This window comes from Toxotes jaculatrix, chromosome 4 (genome assembly GCF_017976425.1).
Source record: "Toxotes jaculatrix isolate fToxJac2 chromosome 4, fToxJac2.pri, whole genome shotgun sequence".
NCBI classification, from domain to species: domain Eukaryota; kingdom Metazoa; phylum Chordata; class Actinopteri; family Toxotidae; genus Toxotes; species Toxotes jaculatrix.
In genome coordinates this window covers 6363870-6383654 of record NC_054397.1, presented here as the reverse complement: position 1 = coordinate 6383654, position 19785 = coordinate 6363870, and the positions used below count along the sequence as shown (strand labels likewise).

General features: G+C 39.3%; 3 protein-coding genes across 3 annotated transcripts; all 3 read right to left on the bottom strand.

Annotated features, from left to right (window-relative positions):
* Positions 1–2468: 2468 nt before the first annotated feature.
* On the bottom strand, positions 2469–3709 carry npy2r (neuropeptide Y receptor Y2). The gene has a single exon (XM_041036463.1). The coding sequence runs from the start codon at positions 3579–3581 to the stop codon at positions 2469–2471; it is 1113 nt and encodes a 370-aa protein (XP_040892397.1). The 5' UTR covers positions 3582–3709.
* An 8152-nt stretch (positions 3710–11861) lies between these two features.
* On the bottom strand, positions 11862–13922 carry si:dkey-30k22.5 (lecithin retinol acyltransferase family protein). The gene is made up of 2 exons (XM_041036616.1): positions 13437–13922; positions 11862–12017 (listed from the first exon to the last, which is right to left on the bottom strand). Exons 1-2 carry the CDS (start codon positions 13920–13922, stop codon positions 11862–11864), a joined length of 642 nt encoding a protein of 213 aa, XP_040892550.1.
* Positions 13923–14839: 917 nt separating this feature from the next.
* lrata (lecithin retinol acyltransferase a) lies at positions 14840–16659 on the bottom strand. Its single transcript, XM_041036106.1, has 2 exons — positions 16119–16659; positions 14840–15153 (listed from the first exon to the last, which is right to left on the bottom strand). The coding sequence occupies exons 1-2, from the start codon at positions 16650–16652 to the stop codon at positions 15001–15003; spliced, it is 687 nt and encodes a 228-aa protein (XP_040892040.1). The 5' UTR covers positions 16653–16659; the 3' UTR covers positions 14840–15000.
* Positions 16660–19785: the final 3126 nt, after the last annotated feature.

Here is a 19785-nt window from a genome sequence, read left to right as displayed (position 1 = left end):
AGCCCCAAGGACTTTGGAAAAGAGTAACATATCAAAACTCTGTGGCTGTGATGCTCACTGGTACTTAGGTATCACTTATTAGCGCTTAATGTGGAAGGGTTACTTTAGTTGAAACTGGTGGCTGCTTATTTATAGTTCAATTTAGTTGGTTCATTTAATTGTACCTGACTAATTAAAACATTTGGAATTATTAATCTCACATTTAGCATAACAGGTTAGTTACTGTTTAATGTCATTAACAAACACCACATGTGAGAACACACACGAGTTCAAGGCACTGGTGCCATTTGAACACAAAAAGATTTATGTTTATGAGGTTATACAATGTGGAGGCTGATGCGCTTCAACTTGATAAATTAAATTAAGGTCCATGCATCCTTTGATAAGTGCATTAAATTCCTGATTGTTATTAGCTGCGTGTTTTACTTTCTCCAACATAAATATTTATAAACTTATAATTCCCAGTTGTGAGATATGATGGATCTAAAAAGTAATACTGCTTTCTCATGGTCACATATATGGACGCATCTTTCCTAATAACACTGCCTGAGATGTACACTACAAAATATATATATATATATTGAGGCTTCCTCACGGTTGTGAAACATTTAATGGTGGCAGTTGAGCCTTAAGCTGCAAAAGCAAAGTATTTTCAATTAAAAACTTGGCAGGAGTGAACATGAGGCTGAAGTCCACACTTCTGGGTCAAGGCCAGAAATAAAAGGCATGGGCCCTTGTTCAAGCTACAAAATTGCACTGATGATTCAAATATGCTCTCTGCTTCACTTAATGAAATGAGACCATGCACAATGAACTGGCTGATTCACTTGGCAGAAAGCTGCAAAGTATTTTTTGTGATGAATTTTGAAAAGGGGTCTATTGAATGGTCATTGTCAATTATGGTCAAATATTCAGATTCAGATTCAGAGAACTTTATTTGTCCTCGGGGAGCAATTTAAGTCTATTAAGACTATCTTGGTCACCATTTTAGAAATAACTTAAAAGTTGATGTGGAGATACACATGGACTAAATCCTCTGCTCAAGGTAACAGGCTTGCACTTAACACATTACACACATCACACATTATCTAGGTTACTGGTGTGACTTGTTTTCGCCTCGCTGTTTTGACTATATATCTCTGTATGCTGCTCATCTAATGTGAGCACAAACGTACAGAAACAGTGCTGTGCAGAAACTGAGTTACTTATGATGACGAGGATGTTTCTGAGTGTGAAAGATTTTATATGGAGATTAATATGTTAATCAGCATTGATGTTAAGGAACTTCAAGAGCAGGACTGTCTTACTATCATTTGAACATATGATGCAAATAATTGCAACTAATTCTTACTTTGCATGGGGTTTTATTTAATGATGGATGTGTATGCATGAATTCTTTTTGTTTTTTTTTATTGTACGTGGCATGTTCTCATGGTTATTTATATTGTTTTTGGTGTTTTATCCTTTACTGATATGACCCATCAACAAGAACTAAACAAAATTAATTTTACTTATTTGATCCTGTATGAGATGAAACGCAAAGTAAAACACTCCATAGAAAAGGACTTTAGTCCTTAAGTGACACAATCACACAACAGTGCTGCAAAAGTGAATCATATTATGCTGAACACAAGTAAGTAACAAAAAAAAAAAAAACAAAACAAAAAAAAAAAACAAACCTCAGTTTGGTTTTGGCACAGATATGAGAATTTTTCTTTCTTTCTTTTTTCACTATGGGACTGTGCTAAAATTATTATGGGGAGAGGGCATCAGAAAAGGAAGAGGTTGTGTATTTTTGATTTTTTTTTTTTTTTTTTTTTGCATAAGGGAGTGTAGCCTATTTTTGGTGTGAGTTCCAACACACCAATGATATAGTATGTGCTCAAATTCATCAGAGTTGGTGCCTGAGCCTTGTTCAATCATTCTGTGGTTATTTTTTATTCAGAATTGGAGTCTGGCTATTTTTCTTTCTGTTTTTCTGAGTCAGCAGTAGGGTACAAGGCCTTGCTTTCCTACAACATAAAATATAGAATTCATCCGTTCTCCCCAGCCCAATAGTTTTCATACAGTCACTAAAAAAAAAAAAAAAAAGAGGGGCGGGGGGGGGGGGGGGGGGTCTTTATCATCACAGTTGACCGAGCTCCAAAGCATGAGTCATCTGGTCCCAAATTTCAGATTCACGTCATTAATATATCGTGAGCAGCAGACACATGCCAAGTACAGACAAACTGCATCAGTAAAGAGACATGTCCATTACAGTTTTACTCACAAATACTTGAGCTGTAAGCACTACTGATTGCCGGAACGACCCACCTTTGTGTAGTAAAGGTAGTTTAGTTATTTGAAAGTTGAAGTAATTTCTTCTAAGCCATTTCTAACTTTCATCATCCCATTTTAAGAGGGATGAATTTGGTTTTACAAACTTCACGTATCATGAATGATTATCAATTAAAACTTCTTTGTGCAACTTATACATTTGTTGATTTGTAAACCGTGCAAACCCTGTCTTCCTCTTTTTGTGTGTCTCTGTCTTTAGAGCATCTTGACCTCAAACTGAAGAGCGGGTAACACTTACACACAGACAAAAAGGCCGACCTGTAGTTGTTGTTCATCCACCCATACAGGATGGGGTTGACGAACGTCGAGCACATTGCCACAATATGGAACACAGTGAAAAGCAGCTTGAAGTCCTTCATATACAGCACAGTGCTGTCGATGTCAACAGCCAACTGGAACGCATGGAAAGGTAGCCAGCTGACAGCAAAGACCACCACCATGGTAAGCAGCATTTTAGTGGTCTTCTTCCTGCGCTGATGGCGGTCACTTCGACCTCCAGAGGTCATGTGATTCTTCAGTTTATTCCAGATGCGGATGTAAGCAACAGAGTTAATGGCCAGTGGTAAGCCATATTGAACCAGAAGCATTGATATACTGTAGATGCTTCCGTTCATGCTGCTTCCTGGCCACTTCTCTGTACACACCTGAATAGACTCGTCCGGTGATAGATCGAATGTCCCGTACTCCCTGAAGATGGCGAGCGGGCTGGCCAACAGGGCGCTGATGGCCCACGTGATGACAATGACCACAGCGCACATGTCTTTGGACATCTTGGTCTCCATGTGGTAGACAATGCTCCTGTGGCGGTCCAGGGCGATGATGTTCAAGGTGATGGTGGACACGTGCACGGCCATGCCTTGAGCACAGGGCAGCATGAAGCACAACACCTGACCAAACTTCCACTCACCATAGAGAGTGTAGACGAGGGTGAAAGGTAAACACAGTGTGTTCACCAGCAGGTCCGCCACAGCTAAGTTCACAATGAAGAAATTGGTCACAGTCCGTAGATTTTTAAACTTGTAGACGACGTATATCACCAAGGAGTTTCCAATGACCCCAAACAATATGATTGTGCTGTAAGCGAAGATGAGAATAACTTGAACTCCGACCAGCTTTGTGCTGTCGTCCAGCTTTAAAAAGCTCTCACCATTGATTGTTCCTGTAGTTGAGCAGCAGTTGGAGGATTTAACGTGAAGCTGTGAATCCTCTACTTGAGTCATGTTTAACTGATCTGCTGTATCCATGGCCAACAGTCCCCATAAGTCAGTCTGTGAAAAGATGAACTTTAGTTTGAGCAATGCTCACACATGATGTGGCCTAGACAAAGTCAATTATTTTGTTGTGTATTTATTTATTTATTCCATTTATTTTTTTCAGTTTGTCTCCGAAAATACTTGGATGGCGTCTAGAAGATATTAAACAATGTTTATTTTCTTTTGAAGCTTCTTTAATGAAAATTTATTTTTCCTTGAGACAGCAGTGATGTGTTTGAAGTATTATTTTCAATCTAAGCCTAGATTTCAGTTACGACTGCACTGATGCCTACTAGATATCTAACTTGATTTACAGAGGAAGATGAACTGTGATTTACAGTACATTTAGTGAAACCAAGTGTGCAAGCCTTGTTAGTGAGTCACAGATAGTGAAAGCTGCAGAAGAAGCTATGGACACACCAGCAGCAGCCATGATTTTACTTTAATATGGGCTGTAAAATGATCTATAGCTATTTTCAGATATAACTCAAGCAACATCTCTCTGAGCTTGTGCAGTCAGTAGCTCCATAAAATGCCACCTGGTGAACTCAAGCCTTGGTGCGCTGTTTTCCAGCTCATTGGTTAACTGCTGTGTTTATTTCTTCTGTTATCAAAAGGCACAATACACATTCTTTTTAGGGTGGATTTCCCCGTAATATCACACTGAAGGCAGGAACCACAGCCACATTCTCCCCTTAACTGATCAATGCTGGTCTGTGTTAATATTAGAAAATACTGTTACTTCATATATACTCGCAAGACAAACCCAAATCTTCGACTATGAACAGTGAAAAACAACCTGCTACGCTACTGGACACTGAAAATCTTTTTTTTTTATATTCTTGAACATTTACAGGAGCTATTGTATGTGACGGTCCCAGCCTTGTTGTTTCTCTGGAAATACACGTATTACTTTAAACGTTAAAATGCAGCTCATGGTAGTTATATATAGAAAATATATATATATATATACAGTATAGGTGAGAAACGTGGCATGGCTCAGTAGCTATAATATGCAACCCTATGTTGAAAAGACAGGCTACAGCTCATTTTTACCACACTAGTAACTGTCTGGATCAGAAGGTTTAACACAAGATCGACAATCTTTTTGCTCAGATTAAAATCCACTCACCTCAATCTGCAGAGTAAGGTTTTTAGATTCTTTTAATTGTGTCTCCGCTAAAGTTCGTACGTGTTTCTTCTCCTCCGCGCGTTGTCCACATACATACCCATCAAACACCGACGGAATAAAAGCAAAGTGAGCGCCACAGCACAGCGCGCAACATTTGCTAGAGCGCACTGCAGCCCGTTTGGCACTGATGGCGCGTTACCTGTCCTGTGAGACTGCGAGAGACGAACCTGTGAGTCAAGCTGAGCAACAGGGAGGAAACGCGTCCTTCCCTAACGAACATCCTGAGACCGAGAGATGGTGTCTGCTGCCTGTTGACCTTCCAATGGGTCGTTTTTATGCTCTTCACTCTGAGCGAGTACGCGTCTGCTCCTGCTGGAATGGCAAATGACACATTTCCGCCTATCTGTGTCAGCAATAGGAAAGCTAATGCAGAGGGATGTGATGCGTAGTGCAGATGGAGCGTTTGTATTAAAATATTAGTAACTGGCCTGCAGGCAGTGTGAAAATATTCACCTTGGATATCAAATTAAGAATCAAGTCCAGCCCGTTTTTCATTAATGTTAGTAGCTCTTCTCAACTATTCACATTTAAATTTATACATACCATCTATTTAAACTGTCCAGCTCACCAAAAGACATCATCAGTGAGCACATTTATCAGTCTGTGACATAAAAGCAGATCAAAAGTGTGACCTTTAATAAAAGGCACAGTGATTATCAGCAGGATCAATTCTGAGGCATGTTACAGGCGTGTTTAAGTCTCTTATCATCACTTATTTTCAATATTACTTTCACAGAAATGTTTCAGTGAACAAAACATCATCTTCATCATCATCTGTGCAGTAACCCTAACATTTCATACTGTGGTCAATGACGATGAGAGCCCACAGCGTAGAACATTGCAGCTGACCCATTTCAAACTGTTAAGCCCCTGGATGGTTATTGTGCTTGTAATTTGATTACCACTGTTATAAACCAAGACACCATGTGGACATTAGAAATTGAGTTACTGTCAGGCCGCCTCCTTGGCAAAAGCCAACTTCGCCTGTAGTGCAACAACACAGATGGTGCAGTAATGAGGAAAAAAACAGGAAACCCTGAATAAATAGGCATATTAGAGGTTCCCCCATGATTTTACGAGGTGGTGTGATGACCTTGGTTTAAAGTGAATGTCAACACCACAAAAGATTCTCCTGTAAGTACTATAACAGAGTATTTTAAGATTTTAGTTCTGTAACAATTGACAATTTTGCTATTTTCTACATTCTACATTCATTTACAGGTAGATATTGTTTTTCATTTGTGATCTTACTGCAGTAAAGCAACTTTAATGTAAGCGAACATTACAACATTCACTGTTACGGACCACATGACTCAAGAAAGTATCAAGTGCTCATTGCGATGAGTGACACGTTTCACACTTGTATTGACAGTGTAGTCATTTGATCCATTGTTGACATTAAGATATTGATTAGAGCAGCTTTTTCCTTGTGTTACTGTTGTAGAGGGATCATTGCTACAAATGAAAATGCAGCAGCATCAGAAAATCTCACTTTTATTAGAATCAAATCATGTAAGTTTAAGGTGGACTCGTATCTCTTTTGGCAAAGAGACATTGCCGTACATTTCTTCACTGTTAACAGTTCATCGTTAGCAGTTCTGTCAAATTCCACAAGATTCCTTCAAGTGCTTAATGACAGTTTCACCACACTGATAAAGTTGTTAGTGTTACTATCTCCCTGAAATGAGAGTTTGTACTTGTAAGTACTTCATTCGGGCACCGTGTCCTTTTCACTGAAAACGCAGCTCAGAGGTAAAACGTGAATGAGACAAAATTTATTTCCTTGTTTTTTATGCTTTATTGATTCTATTTGGAGCAGAGCTATAGAGATCATTGTCGCAGTTCACATCCTATAAATTATAACCATCCACTGCACTAAACAACAGCATGCACTGAGCCGGTAAGTGAACAAGACAGCACAGAGTACTGACTGCTTATTGATATCCTCCATTTAAATAGAATCATGTTCCAGAGATATCTAAAGTGACTGAAGCATACTTAAATACCTGCAGGAGTTTTCATGGCTTACATACTGTGTCTGTAGAGGACGACGGCACATTTATCATTCTGAGCAGCAGAGACATTAAGATGCAAAGCTACACAGGGCCCTTATGTCAGGGATACTTAATCATAGCCTATTAAATAAGATTATTGACCAAATGTCACCTGTTCTTTACAATGCTGCAGACCCCGCCCTGCACGATGTCACGGTCTCAAAACCAAATCCCAGTTTGAAGGCAAACTGCTTAAAGAAGGGAAACCTCTCACTACATTTGCTGTAATGTTAGCTATGCTGTTACACTTTTTATCCTGAGCTATCACTGATTTAGTTAAAATTATAGCAATAATAATTATTATTGTCTATTTTAGCAAAAACTTTAGTCTACGTTTAGGTACCAATACTTTCTGTACTCTAACGTCACCTACTGTCACCATCAAAATGGTGACAGTAGGTGACGTAGTATGACGTGTGACAAATGTCAAACCAGGGACATTTTAATTACATGGACACCCCTTCCAAGGACAAACATGCAGAGGCGAAGGATAACAAAATGACCTAAAGTGGACATGGTAATTTGCAATCTTTAGATCAAGGCATTATTTCAACCTTTTTCTTTGGACGCAATGAAAAATTAAAGGTATTTTCTTCTCATATGGCTGAGCAGGTTTCACTTAAAGGCCACCACTTGGTGTTTGTTTACTTTTGCCTTTATCTGTATCGCCCAAGACACCAGAGTCTTTTATGAATCTAAATGAAATGATCATGATCCACCTTTAGTCATAGCCGCAGCAAATTTGCATTCAAATAATGATTCATTGCCCTTCCTTTTCACACTCACCGAGCTTCCACTGTGTGTATATGGTCAATTTATACTAGTATTACCACTCTGCTCTCTCACAGCCAAGGCTAGTCAAGTCTGCTGGCTGACTACTTCTCTATCTCAGGATTCATCATAATTAGAACAGTGGCTGCTGTGCCATGTTTCCCCTTAGTATTTAATAAAGTTGTGGAAAACAAAAACTTCACTCTCTCTGTTCTAGATCTCTCAGTTAAGAATCAACAGTCCTTTGTCCTAGAAATTAGTTGCAGCTTAGTTCTATAGAAACTGAATTTCTAGGAGGCAGGGCTGAAATCATGAAGGTGGAGTATACATGGTTCAAATTGCAGTTTTGGGTGACATAGTTGAGTTTACACAATCTACATTTGAAAACAAATCATTTAAGGGCAGCATACCCCAGCACTGTAGGCACCACTTGTTTTCTCTGTAGTGTAGTGTCATGATGTGCATTATAACAATTTCATGCTTGTCACAGTGTCAGGGCACACCACTGTTTTTCCCCGCTTCAAAGTGCATCCTCTCTCCAGAAAAGCAATATTTCCATCATATTCACTCCGTAGATCAGCAGCTACCGTACCTTGAGTGGCTTGTTTGCTACTTCTCAGAGGTTGTTCTCCAAATTCTGGAAAAGCTTGGACCTAAATTGAAAAGTTGACAATGCTGAAATGTTTCAAACAGACCATTGCTGGAGATATAATCATTTAATTGAGTCACTGCTGGTCTTTCAGCGGTATGGGAACCATTTCACAGTTGGAAGGCTGTGGCTCGAGTGAAACACTGTAGAAAATAAGGAAATAGAGACTTACTGCTATGATCCTCAAACAGCAAGTACAAAGGAAGTCTCGACAGTTAAAGGATAAAAATATCAGCATATAATATCAGAAGCATGCATTTCATATATCTATATCTAGCCATATATGTGTGTGTGTGTGTGTGTGTATGCACACATCACGACTAAGACAACTCTATTAGCCTCCTTTCCCTGTAATGATTCTCATGAATTGTGGATATTGCAGGCATGTTTATGCTTAGATCCAGTCCTTCCTGTATCCTGGTGGACAGAATGTTTGTTTGTGCTCTTAGTATAGATTCATCCCACCTTCTTCATCCTGGACTCACCCATGTGATCCATGTTTGATATATTTATTGGTAGCTAAATAAGGCAGACCTGTTCCCATGTGGGAATATAGAAATGAAAATCAGATTTCTCTCACTGAGTCCAGCCTAAAATCTGAAAGGTGTCAGTTTTAGATGTGACAAAACCCAGTTACTCTTCAATCTCAGCGGGGGCTGTGCACCTGCACTCTGCTTAATAGAACTTGTGGGCTTCAGCCCATTACGTTAGCCTCCCTCAAATCAATACATAGTGTTTCTCTGCAGGTTTGTACTTGAGTGCGATGGCAAGGCAATTATCCTTCATTAACATGGTGTTTATCCATATAACTCAGGTTCAAGGTTGAGATATATTTTTACAGTTTGACCCTTTGACTTTCTGCATTTTACTACCCTAGACATGCAGCAGGTATACGAGAGCACGATGAGCGATGTCGGAGATGTTTTCCATCAGAGCTGAGAGTGAGGAGCTTCTGATTGTGTAGTAACACTTTATGTGTAGAGAAAGATGTTCATAAATGACCTTGGAATTAATGGTAGACAAAAAATAATCTTCACTCAAAGTCTGTTTACTAGATTTGTCATGAAGGTAATTATAGAAACATAATTACAGAAAATTGATCATGTGATAGCAGGTCAGATCAGCAGACAGATGATCTTTGGCATCAGATGTGAACGGCCTCCTCGATCTTTCTCCGGGCATCCACTGACTCCTGGTCTATGATTCTGAGTCCTTCAGAAATGATGCTGTGACCAGTTTTGGTTTCACGTTCACATCACGTCATGATGGTTTTAAAGTTTGTTTGCTCATTTGTGTTGTGCATTGTTCAGCATCCTCACTGAAACCAAGAGGCAGAAAAAGATAATGTGCAATTTGCATCTTGCAGGTTATTAAAGGTACCCTGTGGAGTTTTTTTTTTGTAAACAAACAATTTGGAGTTTACTTTCAGAGTAGCTTTCCAAAAAGCATTGTGGGTATCTCTGATGCCAAATAAAACCTCTATTGTTTACATCAGCTAATTATTCTTCTTTCCCTGTGCTTGCTGTTTCTTGGTGTGTAATTGCCACTAACTGTCAGGAATGTGTCTCGCATTCATAAGATACAAAAGACTGTGAATATCACTACTAGTGATCCAAATCTGCACTAGGTACCTTTGCTTTGAAGAAGATGAGAAATGCAAGATGTGCATAACGGCAAAAGTTAGGAGTCCTGTCTCACACAGTCTTTATCCAATACAGCCTACAGTGTTTAGCCTGTGCTTATAGAACCAGGGTTACTGAATCATCTTTGTGTCCTAACATTACAGTATCTAATGTGTGCGGGGTTCATAGAACAAAGATTTCTGGCACCAAAATTTGTTGGCACTATGTCCAAGAATCGATATGTCTACAGCAAGACAGTAAGGTGAGATCAATCTCAGAAACATGTACAGGATTTCAAGGTACTATTCACAATATTTTGCACATTTTTTTGCTCTGTTGCCAGTCTGCCACTTTATAATCTCTTGCCCTCCCCTCCCTGTCCACTAGTTGTCCCCAGAGTGTTCCCACATTTCCACATCAGTTGACTACCACACCTGCCCACCCAGCTGATCCCCATTTCCTCATCAGCTCCTCAGTAGATACTTATACCTGGACTTTGAGTCATTATCCCAGATCATATATTGTGCTGTTCATGCTGTATCGAGGCAGCCATCTCTCTTGTTCCTGCTTGTTCTGTTATGATGCAGTGCCTTCCTTTTAGGACTTTTTTTTGCCTGCCTTCTTTGTCCCTTTGCACTTGGTTGCCCACAAGAATTCTTGGGTTTTTAAAAGATCATTTAAAACCCAGATTTTAAAGGTTGATTTTCAACTTTTTACTTAAGCTTCAAGTCAGTTTCATCCCTTTTATGGAGTTACATAAACAGTAGCTTTGCAGGCACAGAGAGATCCACCACCATCAAACTATGATAAAGATTTATTGATTTGTTAAATAAATAATGTTCCTTGCTCACTGCTCTGTATCTCATCTAGGTCATGAAGCCATTTTGAGTGTTTTCCATTTGGACACAAGAAGAACAAGTAATTTACCATTCTTGACCCTCTAATTCTTCAAATAATGAGCTGCTTTTAATAATATGTCTTGATCACATTTAAGTATCTCCCTTATTTAGTCAGTCTGTTAGGGTAGCCATTTTGTTTGCTTGCTTTTGAATCCTCAGAGGAAATGTTGAGGGGAGGTTTAGGAGCATAATTCTATTCTTGTTCTTGACCACATTCCCTGCAGTAATGAGCAGAACATTTAACTTTTATCGAAAGTTTTTGTGGCTGTTTTTTTTTTTTCCCAAACTTGTACTCAATGGTGTGCTCCCATGGGCAGCCCTCTGATGTATTTTAAATGCTGTTTTTCCATTGAGCAAACCTGAGGCAGGGTATGTAATCATCTTTCATGGCAGCAGAGAAGATGTGAAAAACAAATACAATAAACACAACTGGAAGCAGGTAGAAATACATGTTTAATGGACTGACAAAAACATAAATGACAATTTCCTATATGCTCTATCAAAGTAATATTAAATAAAAAGCTTATTGCACTTTGTCCAAGCCAACCTTTAAGCTACAGCAAAATGTGAAAGTAGTATCACACTGATGACTTTTTTTTAAACGATCCTAAAGCATATAACAGTATCCATTACGTCATTCCTATAAGCTACGTGCAATATGCATGTCATCACTATAGTATCATAGGGTAGTTTCTTTCTTTTAATGTCTCTGTTGAGCTTTATCTCAGTTCAAGAGTTTGCCATTGTGCTGAGTCAAAGTTAATTTATAAACTATGAGCTGCAACTGTTAAATGAGATTGAACTTGAATATCAGAGCCTGGTGAACATTAATGATGAATAACAGACAAAATTAGACATCTAACAGAAAGAAAGGGCTTCAGCACCATCATTAGAAGCAAAACCCATCAAGGCAAAGAAAGATAACACAGCTGTAAATATAAAAAGAAGAATGCATAACATAAAATAAGATTTTATTATTGTGGACACATTTGTTTCCCAGTGCCTCCTCTCACACAGCTAAACCACAGAAGTTCATTTCGATGTCCACCAGTGTGTTAAATTTGAGTCTTTACTCATGAGGCCCTTAAGCCGCCATCCAGATGGTGAATGAGATGAGCAGAGTTGGTAAAATGGTCAGTGGCGTCACGCAGCCCAGATACAGCATGATTCCCACACCACACAGCGCTGTCAGATAGGCACTCATCCTGCTGCAGACAATCTTCCTCACTGTCGTGCAGAACTGAAGGAAAGAGAATGAGAATTAGACAGTGATATAGTGAAAAGTAAATGAGAAACTAGTAGAGCAGTGACCGTCTGTTGTGAAAGGAAGTCTGCCTTATCTCTGGGACGACAGTAATTTGGGCACAAAGTAACACTAGATGGAGCCACTTGCCTCATGAATAAGTGAAGTTAATTTTCACTCCAGTGAACTGAAGCAAACAGCCCTCTGCTGAGAAAACATCCTCATATGACCATGTATGAGTAAGTCCAAGTTTTAGCATTAAGGCATCGTGAAATACGACTGTTTTCTTCAGTCACACACCTTCATAAGTACATCTAGATTAACATTGCTTTACACTGAGTGTTACACTCAAATTGTCCATTAATCTGTTTATCACTAAACCTCTTGGAAATAACTAAGGGCATTCCAAACACTACATGTGCAGTAACCTGTGGCTTTGCATGTGACCTTAGTAATGCTAAAGACTCTCCAGGATACAAAGATAGAAAACCTTGTCAAGAATTAAAGAATTAAAGATTACAGCTTTTCCAAATAAAACTGGTACTCATTGCTCAGTGATAATCACTGAAAGTAGATTTTGACAAGCTTTTCAACCGTGGCATAAATAATGTTATTATACGAAATATTGCCAAACAATTGCTGATGTTTTTGCCAGATAGTAATTTGCAAACCATAGACCAGGGGTGTCCAAACTGTTCCACAAAGGGCCGTGTGGCTGCAGGTTTTTGTTCCAACCAAGCAGCAGCACACCAGACTTGACTCATTTAATCAACTGGTCTCAGTCTTCAGACAGTTGATTGGTCAAACTGTGTGCTTTTCATTGGTTGGAACAAAAACCTGCAGCCACACGGCCCTTTGTGGAACAGTTGTGGAACAGTTTGGACACCTCTGCCATAGACCATTCACTGATTCAATCCTAGTACATGGAAAGTACTTCAGTCGCTCTTATATTAAAGGACAAGTTAACTTTTTTTTTTTTTTTTCAAATCTATCTTAAAACAACACCCACATGCCTATATATACATTAATAGAGTTACTGGTCCCTGTAATTGTTCCTCCTGTCCATACTGGCTGGTTCCTCCCTAATGAGATTCCAGTGTAAGTGGTGTCAAACTAAATGTATGCATATGTACATGAGTTTGGGTGGAGCTAATATGAGGCTATAGCAGTCAAATTTAGTCTAATAAAATAAATTTATTCCAAAGTTACTGAGTTTTTAGTCCAGTATTCCCTCACTGTGTTACTGTCCTTCCATAGCTCAGCAAAGAGAGTCTTATCAGTATGGACAAAAAAAGTTGCAGTCACCAAAAACTATTTCGGTATAATGGGCATGTCTGTATTGTTTTAAGACAGACTTAAAGAAAAATATGAATTTATCATTTAACGTTTCTTCTGACTGAAGGCGAGAGACAATACCTGGTACGTCTGGTAGCTGATAGCCATGCCATATCTGCAGTACATGACGTAGTGTTCACAGTTGTACCACAGTAAACTGTAGGTGACAGAGCCCAGGAGTTTCTCAGCCCTTCGAGCCACCTCATCCCCATCCAACGGAGGCTTGGTGCACACTTTGTCCATGTGGTTGATCAGAATTTCTGAGCCATAAGCAAAATCTGCCACAGAGTCCACTCTGACGCTGGCAACCTTAGTGATAACCCCAAGCAGCAAACGGTTATTTGTTACCATCTTGGCAATTGCAGATGTATTCTTGGTAATCACAGGCAGGATGTCCGGAATGAGATGAGCCACACGGTTGTCACCCAAGTAGATACCAAAATGGGTGAATAACGTCCTGGGGACTTCTAAGAGATCCCCACGCTTGTATAGGGACAAGTCATATTTAGAGTTGTCCTCCTTTTTGGAAGCTACAAAGAAAAAGTTGAGTAGTTGGTAGAGAAACATGATAGCAGTGTGCAGCAAAGAGCGCGACACCTGAGCATTTTATTTATGTTGGAACTAGGAGGGGCCAGTGTGGTTGGTAGGATTAGATATTGGTCAACATTTCAGTTTGATTTTGACAGAAATAAAGGAGCTTTCTCTAATCCCTTTGCTGTGTGGCTGGATTTTGAAACTCGGGCCTTGTTTGTGGTGTATTAGGGTCAAGGGTTCTCATTAGGAAGGCTGAATTAGCAACAAGTTAAACCCTCATTTAAAAGGTCACAGATATTGAGCGATCATACATAAACTAAACAGCCTTTGTTCTTCATGGACTAGTTCAAATTTGTCTCATCGTTGTTCAGCACTTTCTCAAATGTATACATGTCAGTATGATAGAGATATAATTGTATGTGAAATGTAATGCCAAATTATCTAAATTTAGCACAATATACAGTCACATTTGTAGATTTATAACCAACATGAAAAGACTCATCGCTTTGGTGATACTGCTTCAGTGCGTTTGTTTGAAATTTTGTCAGTATTACATTTTTTTTTTTTCCCTTGCAGTGTATCTGTACTATACATTTTCACACATGCTGTGTAACTGTTTTAGGTAATTTTACACCTAACCTGTGTCACAACTGAACCAACAACCAAATACACCATGGAGCATATGCCATTACTAAGGCTAATTTAGAGCTCTGCTTCAACTGGAATGTTGGTAGTGATGTATGGAGGGTGACACTCACACAAGCCACACAAATAAAAATAAATTGTTTATTAAACATTTGTCATATTTACAGTATTATATTAAGTACACTACTATACCCACTATATATACATTATGATGCTCAAGATATTGTTAAGGTCCATGTACCACTGTATATTCACATTTATGACAGGACAAGTATAACCCATATAGAAAACTATTAGTGCACATTCCACATAGTCTACACAATAAAATGAATGTATTCATGTCAAGCAGACTTATAAGGCATCACATGGCAAGAGTGCACTGTTTGGAGGAGGCTTCCAGTCGGTCTTCTTTGCTAAGTTAAAGCTCAGTTCAGTTTATTTGCATGTTTCTTGCGCTGAGCCCCCTTTAGCCAGCCATCCACAGAGTGAAGGGGATAAGAATTGTGGGTAATGTAGTTGAAGGTGCCATACCAAAATAGGCAATGGAGAAAATTCCAAGAAGTCCTGTAACAATGACGCTGCGCTGGTCTCTGATGATAGATTTCAAACACTCACAGAACTACAAAGAGAACAAATAAAATCAGTTACTTCACATGTTTTGTGCTTAAGTAAGATTACTTTGAATTTTCTGGCTGCAGAAAGTTTCTGCTTTGTTTGTTGTCACCTGGAAGGTGTTTGTAAAAATCATCAAACATGGTTCTCACAGCTTAACTGCTGTTGTAAATCACCGTGCAAGGTTAAATCCAGTTCACTCATTCTTGGTTAATTTTTAGTAATCAGATTTGCAGATTTGTTTTGGTATGTGCTCAACATAAGTACACCATGAACTCTGCGTCTGCCCTGGTATTATCAGGGTTTCCTAAATATGCTTTAAGTCAGAGTTGGAAATAAAGACCACCTCTGCTAACATGAGAAAAATCAAACAAAAAAATACTCTTTTGTTTGTTTGTTTGGATTTTTAAATATTATGTTAAGCGCCTGAAAGGGAACTGCAGCACCATTTCACACAGCAGATGACATGTTTAATGAGGTGGGTGTTTTCTTTAAACTGTCATCAACTGAGTAAACAAGACCAGATGTGTCAGGATCTGGGTGGATTACCCTGGTCTTAATTAGGGGTGTCCCAAAGAAACTTGTGTTTAATAGGACCATAGGAGTAGTATTTGTGTTTGTTGTTTGTTGGGGGGCGGTTTTTTAGTGGCCTGTATTTAATGGGAGTTTGGATTTGACAGGATGTAAAGCACCAGAGTTGAGAGGGGGGCCAACAGAGGGAGTCAGCGGGACCAAACAACAACTTTTTGCCCACCCGCCTTCACACGTTCATCCAGAGATAATTTTTCTGTGATGATGCACTCCAACGTTTGCAATACACCTTGTGCTATGTTTACCTAAATAATGAACAAAGCTGAACCTGCATTTAACTGAACTGTAATTATGACATAATCAGTAACCGGAGCGACACCCATTAAGACAGACATTTCAAGCTGGACTCATTCAAAGAATGAGGCGTATTGGGCATCATACCTTCTCTGTCTGGCGGCTCGCTGCGTATCCGTATCTGCAGTAGGTCACAAAGTGTTCACAGTTATTCCACAGCAGACTGTACGGGATTGCTCCGATGAGTTTTTCTGCTCTCTTGGCTACATCTTCATTGGGAAACGCTTGCCCCTTCATCATCTTATCCATTCGGTTAACCAGGATGTTGCAGCCATATGCAAAATCCTCCAGTGTGTCCACGCGCACCGTGGCACACTTGTAGATGCAGCCGAGGATGAGTCTCTTGTTTGTTATGACAGAACTAATGAGCTTCGTGTCGTTAGTAAGCACGGGGAGGATGTCAGGTATCAGGTGAGCTACTTTATTGTCGCCTAGGTAAATACCGAAGTGGGTGAACATGGTTCTTGGGACCTCAAGCAGGTCTCCTCTCCGGGGGGGCGGCGGTGGACCGCGCTGCGCGGGGCGCTCCTGGTCCTCACCGTCCAGCCAGCTGGACTCAAAAAGTTTAAAGTTGGAGAGGAGAGAGAGCTTCTCCACCAGGAAGGTCAACAGCTGCAGCATCGTGGGAGTTTACGAGGGAAATGTCTGAGAGTGCTTCAGTGAAACGAGCCTTTTATCCTTCGTGGCACGAGGACGAGAGAAGGTGCGGAGGAAATCCCCCGGACACGATAGGCCACGAGTGACCTTTTGCACGTGCGCATTCTCCTTCATCCACTTCTCCAGCCTTTTGCCAGTTCATTTTTTTTCCCTTGTCGCATTGTTCTTTAGTCCACACATGTGCAAATATTTTCCACTAATCTACACCGATTTGGCTCTAATGCAGTGCAGAAAGGAGCAGAATTAGCTGTAAAGCAGGGTATTCACTTTAAATGTCTGAAGAATGAAGACAAGATAAAAGTATTAGTGAAATGTGGTTAATGTGAAAGTGTGTTAACATGTAGGATTAAAAAAAAACATATGGGTATGATTTAAAAGAAAAAAAATCTTGTGGTGCAACTTTTTAATAAGTCAACCTTAACAAAGGTTTTATAAGTCTTTCATAGGAGAATGGCACGCATGAAGAAATGAGTCAAGTAGGAGTTTGTTCCAGCTGTAGCAGTGCTTAAGTTCAGTGGTTTAGTAAATGTACTTCACTGCTTTCTAACACAGACCTTTATGAGCTCAGAGCATGGCTGCAAACTTTGGGTTCAGGTCAACGGCTCAGGATGCTGAGTAACAGATTGTTCACTCACAGAAGTCCCTAACAAACTGAGATGTCACTGATGCTGCAAAAGAGAAAAAGTTATAGAGTAATGATCATCATAGTTTTGTTGTGATTCCTTTTTTTTCAGCTTCCAATTAGATTATTAAGCTGATTAACCTCCAGAGAATGACTTGCTGAGGAGCTGGTGGGTGGTAGACTTCATTGAGTCACACAGGCCAGTCTGTTCTGTCCCATCATCAATCCAGGATCAGCCCTGAAAAAACAGCAGGCAGCGCTGGATGGCCTGCACTTTCTCAGAGGAACCATATGATGAGATAAAACATTCCTTTGACCAGATTACCTTAATCCTGTAGGCTTCAGATACACGCTCATCTTGTAACCCAGAAAATACCTTGGGAAACGCTTCAGCCTTTTTGATCTTGTGTCTTCGAATCATTGTTAGAGTACATTTGGTGACCTACATACTGCACAGTCTGTGCTGGGATAAATGATTGCTGGTATTTAAGTTAGGCCAGCTGCATTTCAGTCTGTGGGAAAGCCAGTTTGACCCACAAAGTGTGCAAACCCTACTTTTGAGGAAGTGTGTGTGTGACTAGTGAGTATGCAGCGCTATACCGCTCAAATCTTAAACTTCTAACCTGCTCACATTCATAAGTAAAACGCAAAGGCACTTATCACTGTTTGTGAAAGGCATTTTTCTTCAATGTCTGCTGCTCAAATCTTCAGTGAATCTTGTGTAAATTAAGTCAGTATTAAATTAGTACAAACTTTCAATGAGTTTATACACTGAAAAGATCTGATGAGTTTATGTTGTTTTATTTTTTGAATCGTCAACATGATAGTAATCTGAAACTAAACTAAACTATCAGTCAGTCGCATTCACAGACAGACATGCTGAATTTATATTGCAGCCCTTTGGGCAAAAATCAATAGTGGAGAAGTTCAGATTCTTTATTCAAGTAAAATTAGCAAAACTGCAATGTAAAAATAAACCAGTACAAGTAAAGTCTACATTTACATTGTAATTTAAGTAAAAGTACATATGCATTGCAAGCAAAATGTGCTTAAATAGCAAAATTACCAGTTCTCAAAAAGTAGAATAGCTCCTTTTAGTGCTTATGTTAGTATTATGCAATTATTATTACTGATGCAGAAATGTTCACTGTTGGATAAATTTAATCTATAACAGTGTATTATAATTTATAAAATTCATATATGGTTTGGATGAACATTAGTTCATCCAAACCATAGTAACTACAGCTGTCAGATTAGATGTGGTAGGGTAAAATGCAATATTTCACTCTGCAATGTAGGTGAGTAAAAGAAAATAGAAATGGAAAATGGAAATATTAAAGGGTAACAACTTGAGTTGTACTTGACTACAGTACTTGTGTAAATGTACTCAGTTGTTTTCCACCACTTGCCAGAATCCAAAGAATGGTCATCAAACTGTGGCCAAAATAAAACAGTAAAAAAAGTATTTTCCCATTACTCATACAGACATCTAAAATACAATATCTGAAATTAGAAAACCCCTAAAACCAATAAAACTAACAATAATCAATGTGTTGTCAGTAATAACCGTAAAAAGAAATAAAACATCCATGTGAAGAACTCTCAGGGTAACAGTGACATTAAATGTACATTTTTACCTGATATTTTTTTTTGTTATTGTTTTATCGTAAATTAACAGCACAGGTCAATTTGGAACAACTTGTTATTTCTCAGAGAGAACACTAAGGAAGTGCATACTATAAAAATTAATCAGGATAATAAATGGCACTACAAGCAACGGGCCAACAGATGCAGGAAAGAGGCAACATAAGACCAGTATTAATATGCCAGGCGATAACATGAGAGATGTATCCCACATGTTTTATTGTAGCACAGCTGCAGGAACTTTCTCCAGAGTGGGTGGAGGCAAATCAAACATGTACGCAATAAATCGATACAGCAGAGTTAATATTATTATCCTGGTCAACTCAGCTGCTTAGTAACACAGTCGTTTAAAACTAAAGACCGCTGCTTAATATCAAAGATTCTTCCTTTAAGATGATGTCTTACACCAAAGTCATCCGTGTTGTGTGGACAACAAAGTGTCAGCCTCGTTGCATGATCACACCATGTTCAGCTGAATCGACTTACCGTCTGTGACCGCAGGTTGAACCCAGAGGTGGCATTACAACAAACCTTTGCCCTCTGTCCTGGGGAGATTTACACCATGGTCAAATGGCTCCAGACTTATAGTTGTGGCCACTGGGGGACCCTGACAAGGCTCTTAAAATGTAATACCTGGTAAGACAACCGGTGAACTATGCTGACTTTGTTTCTGAGCCTTGAAACTTAAGTTGATTACTGATGGACCCGTTCCCTAAAGACATGGCTGTTTTCAGGAAAAACAGTGATTCAGCACCATGTTCCTATGGGTTGATTAACGGGGCAAGTAGTGGAGAATTGTAGCTCGCACCTTTTATGAAGAAAACTAATAAT

Bases quoted from the DNA above. Each gene is read 5' to 3' on its own strand.
- npy2r (XM_041036463.1), bottom strand. From the start codon at position 3,581: ATGGATACAGCAGATCAGTTAAACATGACTCAAGTAGAGGATTCACAG.
- si:dkey-30k22.5 (XM_041036616.1), bottom strand. From the start codon at position 13,922: ATGTTTCTCTACCAACTACTCAACTTTTTCTTTGTAGCTTCCAAAAAG. The intron at 12,018-13,436 runs GTATTGTCTCTC...TCTTTCCTTCAG, and splicing joins TCAGCTACCAGACGTACCAG to TTCTGCACGACAGTGAGGAA.
- lrata (XM_041036106.1), bottom strand. From the start codon at position 16,652: ATGCTGCAGCTGTTGACCTTCCTGGTGGAGAAGCTCTCTCTCCTCTCC. The intron at 15,154-16,118 runs GTATGATGCCCA...TTCTCTTTGTAG, and splicing joins CGAGCCGCCAGACAGAGAAG to TTCTGTGAGTGTTTGAAATC.